This window comes from Rhipicephalus microplus, chromosome 3 (assembly GCF_043290135.1).
Source record: "Rhipicephalus microplus isolate Deutch F79 chromosome 3, USDA_Rmic, whole genome shotgun sequence".
Taxonomy (NCBI): domain Eukaryota; kingdom Metazoa; phylum Arthropoda; class Arachnida; order Ixodida; family Ixodidae; genus Rhipicephalus; species Rhipicephalus microplus.
In genome coordinates, this window is record NC_134702.1 from 151,262,995 (window position 1) to 151,275,238 (window position 12,244).

At 46.3% G+C, this 12,244-nt stretch overlaps 1 protein-coding gene across 1 annotated transcript; it reads right to left on the minus strand.

The window, feature by feature from the left end:
* Positions 1-2,365: 2,365 nt before the first annotated feature.
* On the minus strand, positions 2,366-5,405 carry LOC119170436 (TATA box-binding protein-associated factor RNA polymerase I subunit B-like). Its single transcript, XM_037421608.2, has one exon. It carries the CDS (start codon positions 5,267-5,269, stop codon positions 3,338-3,340), a length of 1,932 nt encoding a protein of 643 aa, XP_037277505.2. The 5' UTR covers positions 5,270-5,405; the 3' UTR covers positions 2,366-3,337.
* Between the last annotated feature and the right edge of the window lie 6,839 nt (positions 5,406-12,244).

The window sequence follows — 12,244 nt, forward strand, 5'->3', positions numbered from 1 at the left end:
TAACGTCCCAAAACCACTCTATGATTATGAGAGACGCCGTAGTGGAGGGCTCCGGAAATTTAGACCACCTGGGGTTCTTTAACGTGCACCCAAATCTGAGCACACGGGCCTACAACATTTCCGCCTCCATCGGAAATGCAGCCGCCGCAGCCGGGATACTCCTATGCATGGTGTCGTGATGAAGCTTCATTACACTTTCCCAACATAAGCAGAAAATAACGAGACTCATATAATCTGCAGATTTGCCCTGTGCCAGGGCCACAAGATTGCATTTTTTACAATGTCTAAGTTACTTTTCCATTTTCAAAGACATATTTAAATCTGTACTGGTTTTAACTTAAGATGACCTGACAAAAGACGTAATTACGCTGCAAGTCAAGGTGCAATGTGCTCATTATTGAAGCATGGCTTAAATGCTCGATGAAGTATTGAGCGCTAGCAGACAGGGATGTGAGAGAGACAACACAATGCGCATTGTGTTGTCGTGTCTCACTTCGCTGTCTGTTAGCACTCAATATGTCGTGAGTTTTGTTTACCAACATGCCCAAAAATTACATATATACTTTCTATGTAATGGTTACTAAGCTTTTTAACTTGATACAATTGCTTCACGACATTATGCATCAGGAAGCTAAAGATTTAATTTAAGTCTCTGAGTTCATTTGTGGTGATGTGAGACGAACTCAGCATGACGGAAATGAAAGTACGTGCATTACTTAACCATGAATAATCACACTGCAATCCGTGAGTACCATACCTAAAAATGCTAATGACAATGTGCGAAAAGGCAATAAGTAAGGCCTTTCTGAATCAGCACTGATAGAAGCAATGAAGGCTGTTTTGGGGCACAAGCAAGCTTGCAAATTTTGTGGTTGTGAAACCAATAGGTTGCCTTTGCACTGTCATTTTTAAATCAATGTTTGACTTCTCAGACTTCATGAAGCTAGAGCTTCACATGTGACACTGTGCACTATGCTGTAGAAAAAATCTCCTTAGATCATTGAGCCGACACATAATGTGGTGCATGAACTTACTTGTGAGTGAGAACTACAGTTGGCAGTGTACATCGGTGGTCAGCAAGCATCACTAAAGGAAGCAGGTCATTTATTTCTTTGTCGTTCGTTCCTAGCTGTGCCACAAAGAGAAGGCCACTCCAACTCATTGTTAGCTGGCTTTCATGTTATGCAACAGAGAAAAAGTTGTTAAATTACAAACGTGGGATAAGCAGAACAGCAGAAAGTACCTTAGACAGGCTGACCGACATTTCGATAGGACGACTTATTTTTGTCAAAGGTGCCTTGTTATACTCGGAAACAGGGTGGTTAGTGTTGACGTCATGGCCTGCAGTGGTGCACGTCACTGTTAGTAATCACTGTCTGGAAATAAAAAAACTATAAACAGTGTAGCCCTTGCTCCATTTGAAGCAATGTCGCAACGACTTTCAGAAATCTCATGTCAGTGTTGGGCCCTGCTGTTTGAAGCGGCTGGCTACTGCTTTTGGTAAATATAGCTTTGGATATGCGCAGCGGCCATTCAGTTTGATATAGGCTGGTTATCAAAATTTGCCAATGTATTATCTTCTACAAGTGGTTTTTTCGAGGCATTTAGGCATATTAGGTTCTTTGTGTTGCAGGTGAAGTTCAATGTTACTTGTGAAAGTATTCCTGTGTTACGCTTTTTATGATGATGGCTGGCTGTGTACGTTTTGCATGCAGAGCATCTGGAGCAGGTCTAGGAACCAGAAACTAGCATAGCTCTTGTTTTGAGTTTTGCATTAGCCAGCATGTCTTTGAAATCGTTGTTGCATCCATGGGAGGCCTTAGGTGGTTCTGGGAAGACTTTTTTCAGTTTTTGGTTGGTTGTTTATTAAAAGCGGATAGCACTTTGTGAGGTTGTTTATTTTTGGAAGTGTGTTTGAAGGTTTTGTAGTGAGAAGCGTTATTGCTATTGTAGCTTTAGGGCGTGGTGTCAATCTCGGTGTGGCCTAGTTTTAGTACATTCATTTATACAAGCCTTATTATAGAACATGTTAGGACGACTCTTGTTTGATTAAGCAAGTCCGTTTGTGTCATTCTAGTTTTTTATGCGTATGCTGTGCAACCTTGTTGCCGGACTGTTAAAAATGTCCCATTTAGACTATCTCGGGTGGTGGCTTGTATAATCTATTGTTCCTAGCCAAATGTTTTTGTTTTATATACAGTGTTGTTGTTTGCAAAATATATGGTCGTTTTAAGAAAGTTGATGTGCTCAGCAGAGGTCTCCAATGTTAACTTTATTGTTGGATGAAAGTAGTTTAGAAATGATGTAAATTTAGCTAGAATGTCTCAGATGTCACCCGACATTGTTACACACAAAGACCAGGATGTATACGACTGAGAGGACATTTATTAGGTCACGAAGGTGAGCGCCGAAGCGGCCAACAGGTTGTAAGTGCGTGGTTCGTCGTCTTCTTCCTAGCTGCCTCCGAACAGCAAGCACGTGCACCGGTCTTAGCTTGCTTCGTTCATATGAGCAACATTCCTCTGCTCACAGACGAAGGCCACCGGACGACTCAGTCTAGGTGCCTCGGCATAAACAATTTCAAGCGGGCGACGTGGACAACTTACCTCTTGACACCTTGTATACTATTCGCCGCAAGACAAGCTATGGTGTCCCTGTGCAGGCCACCAGTGTAACAATATTAAAGATATGTCACCAATGTACCCAAGGTACATGGGAGGTTTTTCTGCGCAATGGTACAGGTATGTTTCTAGAATTGCCATGAGTGTGTTTGCATAATGGGTGAAAATGGGTACCCATGCTTGTTCCTTGTATTCTAAGGTAGTAATATTCTTCAAATTCAAACAAGTTATGTGACAGTACTAGTATGAGTAGTGATAAACAAATATAATATAGCAGATTTAGTGACAAATGAAAATTAATGTATAGGCACAGGATGGCACAGCACTTCTACCACTGGGGATACACACAACACATCTGGCATGATCCTATTTTCAGCACAGAAAGGACATTTCACGTCAACATCATTGCACAATTATCATTTTTTATTTTACAGCCTCTGTGATGAAAGTAGCACGGCGTATCATTGTGCTGCTCATATTGTAGTCAATTCCTTTAAAATTACCGAGACATTTCACTGCACTGCAGACTCACACACAAAAGAATGACCAGAGATGAATTCATATCATGCACTAACCCCACCACCCATAAACCCACACAGTTCAACAATCATATAAATTTACGCTACAAAGTGGCATAACAGTTTATAAGGTTTGCAAAGGACAAGTGATCTTGAAATGGGTTCGGTGAGAATGTGAAGCACACTATGCACATAAAGTTACCGAAGAAACACTGCTTCAATCCGCAACAGGTCCCTATATAGTTCTTTCGGGTGGCAATGCGTGATGGCTGCCATAAACTCCAATAGAAATAGGAAAGTTTTAGGGAGTGAGTGCTGCACCACATTAGAATACTTCAAGTCGTACACTCTCTTCAAGGCGACCGTCCAATACTGGTCACATCCCTCTCCAAGAATGGCTATAAACTCGGGCACACTTTGGCACAACTCGGCCCACCCTCCAACAGATGCAATGCCATGAGTGGCACGCGTGAGATACGTCACGTCCTTGTCAAGAAAAGATTCTTCCAGCACTGCCCTCAAGCCTGAGGAAACTGGCGTCCTTTCACAGAAAAAACGTACGGCTGGCGTGACTGCAAAGCTGGTTGCGGGCACCTGCCGAAAGATGAGTTCCCTCCTATGCATCTCCCAAAATGACTTTTTCATGCCCTCCCTCAGTGCCTTTGTCACCATGCTGCGGTCGACAGGAGCACTGTCAGGATGTCGAAAGAGGACACCCACGTCTCTTATGTCATCGAGGTCCTCAGGCTCGAAGCCGTAGCAGCTGGAACGCAGCAAAAGAAGCCTGGCGCGCAAGTGTTTCTCCCAGCGGGACCACACAAACAGGTTCGCTTCGGGATGACGGCTAGCCAGTTCTTCAACGGCTCGAGACAACTGTACTTCCCTGCTGCCGTTCAGCCCAAGCGTAAGCTTGAGGGCCAGAAGCAGGACAGCCGCTGCCCTGACTTCACATACAGGTGAGAAAAGGGGCACAGAGCCTGCTGCTCTGTTGGGGGGCACTTCCCAGCTGGGTACCATCTTAGGATGAGTGCAGAGAACTTCCTCGCACACGTTCACAAACTCCAGAGGTAGATTGAGGTCCGCCACCAGGCGCATGACGATAGGCAAAAGTGGTGGCTGTCTCAGTTCGCTGCGCATGCCAAGAAAGTGAGCCAAGTGGGCCGCCTGCGCTGCTAGCTCGTCAATGGTTGGCATCGTCAGTCGCACGAAAGTCCGCCACTGTTGGCCCCACAACTTGGCGTCCTCGGGAAGGAGCTTTAAGACATGTAGGTACGGCAGGTGGCCGTCTCGAGCCCACCTCAGTATATCGGTCAGTAAGATTGGGTCTCCCGTGATCAACACGCCTAGGTAGAGGAGGCACAAGAGCCGTTGGAGCGTCACCACGGTGACTTCAGTTTCCCGGCCGATTTTTTTGTCATGCAAGTCGACTCCGCGTCTTAGCACGCGCTCTAGGTATTCCTTGGCGGCGGTCGATCTGAAGTCCTCCACGTCGTCTTCAGAGGCCTGTTCCCCTTCCGAAGCCGTGGCAAGGAGTTCATCTTCGAACTCGCAGTCCGAGTCGAGATTAGGCGCTCGAGCGACGTCGCATCGGTTCTTAAGCCGCTTGCGATAGCGGCACGACCGCGACGTGAGTCGCGTCTTCACGCCCGACCCGAACAGCGCTTTCTGGAGTTTCTTTCGCTTGCGTTCGCTCGTTTCGGAGGCCCCAATGAGTTCTTCGACGGTTCGCAAGTCGCTCCAGCGGTTTACGACGCCAATGCGTGGTGTCCACTCGTCGTCCTCAACGCGACTCACAGCCTCGAGCTTTACCAGGTAGTCCATCCACAGCCGACACACGACGCCACGCAGCTCGGCTGAAGCACCAAGCAATACGAGCGCGTCCACTTGACGCACGAGGATCGCGTTAAACAGTTCGTTCGTCGGGTAGGGGTGCTTCCTTTCCCGTGGCGTGCTGTTGCCCGTCTCCTTGCGTCGCGGAGAAGCCCGGCCGACGTGTGGAGGTGGCGCGGCACCTTCATCGTCCACTTGTTCGACGCGCACTTCTTGGCTCTGGGTGTTGCACTCGGTGCAGTAGTACAGGCCCGAAACTTCGTCGAAGTCTTCGCCGCCACAGGACGCGCACACGACCATCGTAAGGCTACTGGCAGGCTGTTAGTTGCGATGACATGGGGCGAATCGCGCAAAAGCTCACTCCACTGAGCGATGAAAGACGTTATCCAGCCCCACCCTACCGACTCGGCGTGCACTGGCGGACAGGGGCCAGGAGTTGCTGGATACATACAGGTTCCGCAACTAGGGAACCACCCCGTCTGGTGCCTGCGCACACTACCAACAATGTTGAGCCCAATAAATGTTGATTCATCATCATTCAGCAAACGGACACGAAGACCCACAACGATGGAAAAACCGACATATCCTCACTCACTCGTGCGCTTCTTCTAGATACTCATGCCAGCATTTCTGTCTGTAACAGCGAACAGAGACTACGACGTTACGCTATAAATCACTCTATATATGCGCTTACAGCTGCTACGCACGCGGCACGTGTGCACGGCAGATGTAAACAATGCACAGGTGGATGAGGCTACGGATTTCCTCGGCCCAACTTCGGTACTTCGGCTCCCGTTTTGCACAATTTGTTTTGTTTCTTTAATTTTGTCAATAAAAAATACAACTATAACTATACACTAACATTCTTAAATACTGCATTGAAAATTTGCCGCAGATTGAAACGAGTTGCTGCTCTTGTGACTATTGTACTTTGTGAAATCACTTCTATGACCCGCTTCAACAAAAATAGCGCTGCTGTCGGTAGCGATATGTAGAGAGATGTGGAGAGGAAGAAGAAACTGCCGAACACTTGATAATGTTCTGCAAAGGGCTTCACCCTATAGTTCAGGATGATGGCGCAGAGTTTTTCAAAGCACCGGGGTTCAGGGACAGCGAGGGCAAAATAGACTTCAAGCGGGTAGACTTGACTAGAAGGAGGTTATCTGATTGGTGGCTAAAGTCAAGGCACGAGTGAAAATGAAACCCTTCACTGCGAAGTACAAATCCTCAGCCTCATTATTTAAAGAAAAAAAAAAGATGAATGTAATGGTTAGTTCACTAAGTATTACGGCTAGGCGGCGTTAGCCGCCGCCCGATCTAAAGGGTACAGTCACATCCATCCATCCCATCCATCCACATAACAAGAAACCATAAAAGTGGTTTTGGTACAGTGGCGGACAGGGAGGAACTTTCCTTCCTCCGTGGTGGCGGAATAGGAAAGCAAGCGCTGCCAACGGAGCGCACTGAAGCCTCCGAGGAGGAGCCGTGTGTGGGCGCGCGCAATCGTTTATAAAAACATTGGCAGATCCCACGTACAATGGGAATACAGTGGGAATCGGTGATATGCGAAGCACAAATAAGGAAGGGTCATGTGCCACTTTCAAATTACCACAACCTTATGAGCTGGAGGTACATTATGCCGTGCACGACTTCCATGTCACGAGTATCATGTTTAGATGTGTCGTTTACCTTCGTTATCTATTCACGTCACGTGATGCCAAATTTAGTATATGTGGAGCTAGCGAAGTGGCCGCGAGCACGCTACGAGTGTGGTATGTGTTCATGTTCTTACATGACACACGTCTCATGATTATCATGTTTGCACCAGTCTTATACCTTCGTCACCCATTGACGTTACGTAACGCCAACTTGGTATATGTGGAGCTAACGAAACGGCCTCGAGTGCGTCATGAAGGGCCCAATATACTCCAACGAAACGGTGACGCAAGCGCACCATAGAGAAATAAAAAAAAAAGGATAAGAGTGGACACTCCCGTAGACCCCAGCGGCCCAATCGACCCTAGCACACCTGGTGGTTGGTGAAAGCAGGTGGCGTGGGCTTCCTGTTTCGGTTTCACTGGCGCAAATTTTGAATTACTTTGCGTAACCGACGTTTGGCTATGACAAAAGTTAATGATTTCAGACCACTTTTCATCGCCCAAATGGATAGTTTTTGTAGGTCATTTTGATTTAGCGATTTCCTGCTTTGTTTTGTTCAGTGGTTCGTGCGAATTGGTCGTGACATGATTTTTATTTCGATTAAGTTATAATAAAAAGAGATGCAGGTAATGATAATTCACTACGGTTTTATTCATCGCGCTTGTGTTTTCTTTTGGAACAAGTGATCAATGTATATATCAGTCAAAGAGACAGAGTATCCGCAATGTTTTATTCAAAGGCAAGGTAGAGTTTGAGAATATAAAAAGCACAATATGACAAAGGTAGACAACAAATGCATCTCGCCTTACAAATAATTTGTAACAAATACAGAGAGAACACAGACAACGCACACATCGCTAGAGTTGGCAGAAGCCGAGAAGCTGGTGAAGTATGACACACCGGGCCAGTGGGTAAGTAAGGATCTGTGGCAAAAACACAGCGCAAAATGCTGATGAAGAAGGAAGAAGTGACATATACGCAGCAATGAAGTCGCGAATCACGCCTTCTCGGTGACGTGCGGTCAGATAACTCCAAGGGCCTTTGAAGTCCATGACGGTGCTTGGTGAGGCTGTCTCCGCAGTCTTTTGATAGTTTTCCGCTGTGCTGCTACTTTGGCTTGCAGATGTTTAATGGTTTGCTTGTATTGTCGCTGGCACACAGGAACGCACTGCAATAAACAAAAAAAATGGATGTAAAAGCGAAGAACAACTAATCCCATACGAGCACTTTCCTCGCTTTTTCAGACTCAAGGTGCACAACTTTCTGTGGTGCAAAGTTTTCAATTCCACTACCTAAAACAAACCATTCACAATGTTGACAATGCACAAAAAAAAATGAAAATCACTGAGAGCCAACCCTTATATTTTGTAAGTGCACACGTAGTGTCCTTTTGAGGATACTCAGAATGTCCTAAACACAAAATAGCACATTAAAAACAGCTGCAATAAAAGCATTGTCACCATTTTCTCTAGAGCACTCAGGCGTGGAGCTGTTGGCGGAGACGTCTTCTGGAGGGTCTTGTGAAGCTTGTTCAGTACCTCAGACAGTGCTGTCGGAACATTCTTGCGAGCGGCATGTGGAAGTCTCTATACCAATCCACTCTAGTGTTGAAGTGAAAATACAACTTACCGGTCACACAAGTTCCTTTTGTGACAGCTGAACGACTGGTTAAGGTTTTCTCCGGCAAGACGAAGTCAGCAGAAATTCTTTCACCAGCTACAGGGAAGCTGCCACCTGCAGAGGTTTGTTCAACAGTCAATTTGGGTAAAAAAAAAAAAGAAATCGCGACACTGAACGCACCCTGCTCATCGGGGCACCTCAATGTGTGGGAGCCGCTTTTTGAAGCCTCTACCGCAGGTTCTGAAGAAATGAAATTACGACAATGTGTCAGTAAGAGGCTTAAAATAACACAAACTGAAGCTCATCCGCACCTTGCAGTGCAGCTTCTGCAGTCATGTCACAGTCACTATTTGAAGCGACACTCGGAGAACGTGCATATATGTGCAGTTGGTACAAGTTACAAAGCTTGTAGCATGGGGAAACTTAAACAGCTCTTTCAAACGCATAAATTGGTCGAACGTGGAAGAAAAGAGAAGGCACCAACTAGGAAACAAGTAATTTGTGATTTTTGGAATTATCAACAGTGCCAGCTTTCACCGATGAAAGGTATATGTACATGTGCACTCAGGCTTGAAGATAACGTGAAATAGCCCTTTAAAGTCTTTCAAAACAAGTTGCGCAGGTCAAGAGCATCAAAAAACGACAGAAATGTAAAGCTGCTGTTAGGAAGGTAACAGCCCACAATTCACAAAATTTAAGACTTTCCAAGTGTTACTTCTATAGTGAGGTTTCTCCATCGGCTACAAAGATCTTCGCGGTTAACTGTCGCCACTGATTCAATACAAGTGGCTGCTCTTGCACATATTTGAGTTTCAGTCAATCACTTACATGGTGCAGCTGGTTGCACACTGGGAACAGCCATTCTTGTAAGCCTTGTGTGCCCAGGGTCCATGAAACTTTGAGCAGTAAAATGGTCGCTCAAACCCAGTACGTTTTTAGCATACTGCATCCATGCTTTCATCCTGCATTGGCAATGAACTATCAGCTGAAAGGGGAAGTGCTTGAATAGTGATTTTTTATTGTTACCCTCACTGAGCAAGTTCGAACAGTAAGCCTAAAGACATGCAAACCATACAAAAGCTTTAACACACCTGCCGTCCCGTGGTATGCGGAAGAAACTCGTCCCAGGCTTCTTGTGGGTTCTGCCATTGCTGAAGCACCACGATACACAGCAGTAGCTGCCGTAGCTTGGACCACCGGACGGCATGGCATCAGCGCGGTCTGAAAATGCTAGTAAATGGATGCTTCGCTGTCAAATTATGAAAAAGATATGTGCACGTCATAAGTGTACCAGCAAACCCCTTTGATTGATTAGCTAATCGATGTACAATACAAAACCAGTGATACATCTCTGACCCATAAAACTCCGACTTACAAAGACAGACGTCAAGACCCCGTACAAAGATCTTCAGAAGTTTCCAGGCCGCTATCCCTTGTAATGCAATGGTATCGCGGCCTGGGAACTTTAGAACACCTTCGTGCGTACGCAGTATCAGCAGTACATTGGGAAGAAAAATCGTAGTTGAAGTTTGTGCGCTAAAATTATATTGGAAACGTCAAAAAAATTGTGGGCAGCTTGCACTATATATAGTCGCACAAGGCTAGCGAAGAAACGAAGATGATGGCCACTTGGCTAGTCCAGATTTGCCTCCGGCACACCGAGAATTATTCGTGTTCCGAGCCTTCGGGAAACGCGTCGTGAAGCATGCGAGGCCCAGCGAACGCTTCTCAATATTTTGCACCGAGCCACCGAGCCTATGACCTAGCTGCCCAGCTATGCTCAGCGCACAGACGCTCGCGTCCGTGGCAGACGCAGCACGCGTCGCCTCGGCTTGACGCCGTGCCGCCTTTGCTATACTGCATACGTTGCACAATGTTCCCGTCTAGCCGCCGCATAGAACCACAAACTTTCTTTTTAGCGAACCTCCCCGTCCTTACAAGCTTCAGAAAAAGGTTACAACTGCGTGAATGAGACGCCACGTAAGAAACAAACTCGCACACACGAAGCGCAACGTGTGTGTGTGCATCTTTCTATGTTTGTTGCATGGTGTCTTATTCGCGCAGGTGTAAACGTTTTATGAAAAATGACCCAACAAGACCAACAACATGTCATTCAACAGCTTCGCTTGAAAACGTGCCTCACCTGTTATCTCACGCACGAAAACACCGACGCAGCTGACGTTGGCGAAAGCGACGAAAGCTTCTCGCTATCAGTCATGCATGTGCTTGTCGCTGGGTAGATGGTGTTTATGAAAGTACGGCTGAAGAAAAATAATCGCGTAAGGTGTGTTGAATAAATTGTTTTTATGTATAAAGAACATACCACATTTGGGCGTATAATTATTATTTTGTAAAAACAATTCTGTTGCATTGATTATAACTGTTTTTTTTGTGCTTGCGCCCTCTGACGTTTGGTGAGAGCATTAGTTCGTTACGTAATCGTGACGCACTTCCTGAGGCCAGGTTTCGCGGCACGGAGCTCCGTGCTTCGCGGAGTGTCCTCTCTTGTCTTCTTTCTCTATGAGCGCACGCTGGGCACAGTGACGCTACGTAACGCTAAGCGCGATCGGCGCGACTAGCGTCCGTCTTCGCGGCCCGACGGCAACAGGCGCGAAATGCGACATTCTGCATTTGGCGCCACCCAGACAGCACTGCGTCTGCCTCTTTTCGAGACGGAGGGACGATGGACGTGCTGAAAAGCGCATGTGTTAACGCAACACAGCGCGCACCTGCGAGTATACGGCAGGACCGGCGCCTGGCGTGGCAACGCCGGTGAGACACGACGAATCGAACGCCGACGTCGAAGTGTATGTATTGGCGCCTTTACTGTGGCTCGTAGTCATGTGCTCACATGACACGCATCCCATGATTGTCATGTTTGCACCAGTCACATACCTTCGTCATCCGTTGATGCCACGTAATACCAAATTTGGCATATGGGAAGCTAGCGAAACGGCCGCGAGCGCATCATGGGTATGGCATGTGGTCGATGTTGTTACATGACACGCATGTCGTGATTATCACGTTTGGATGCGTCATTTACCTATCTCGTCTGTTCACTTCACGTAATGCTGAATTCGGTATATGTGAAGCTAGCGAAAAGGCCGCGAGCGCATCATGGGCGTGGCATGTAGTCATGTTGTTACATGACATGCATCTCATGATTATCATGTTTGCACCAGTCAGACACCTTCGTCACCGATTCACGTACCGTAGTACCAAATTTGGTATATGTGACGCTAGTGAAATGGCCGAGAACGCATCATGAGCGTGGCATGTAGTCAGGTTGTTGCATAACACACGTCATAATTTTCATGTTAGAGACTCGTGTTCACCATGCAATCATATCATACCATACCAGTTTTGCAAAATGTCATGCGAAGGAAACCACCGCAAGAGCAGCAAGACCGTGAAACGAAATCATGACATGCATGTCATGATTTTCATGTTATGACTAGTCAAATATGCTCGTCATATAGACATGTTATGCCTTACCAAGTTTTGTATTGATACCATTATCCAAACGGCGAGGAGAGCTTAAAGTCGTAGGCGGCTAGATAGATAGATAAATAGATAGAAAGATAGATAGATAGATAGATAGATAGATAGATAGATAGATACGCTCAAAGTCACTGAAGTTGGCTAAGAAATGCTTCGCATTTAAAATATGAGCTGGCAAAGAGTCTAGCAGGGATGCAGGGAACATATACGGTTAAGAGGGAAAGTAGCTCGGCAGATGACACTCCTTGGTTTCGTGTACGGACGGGAGCAAAGGCCAGAGAGGAAACCCAGGCAATGGTGGAGTGCATATCAAAGAACATTGAGGAATTAGGAGGAGAGTGTGAGTTAATTATACTAGAAGATATGAATGCACACATAGAAGACATAGATGGGTATACGAACCAAACAGACAAAATGATCATGGATATGTGTGAAAGGCATGATTTCATGATTTGCAACAGTACCGAGAAGCGTGAAGGGCAAATAACATGGGAG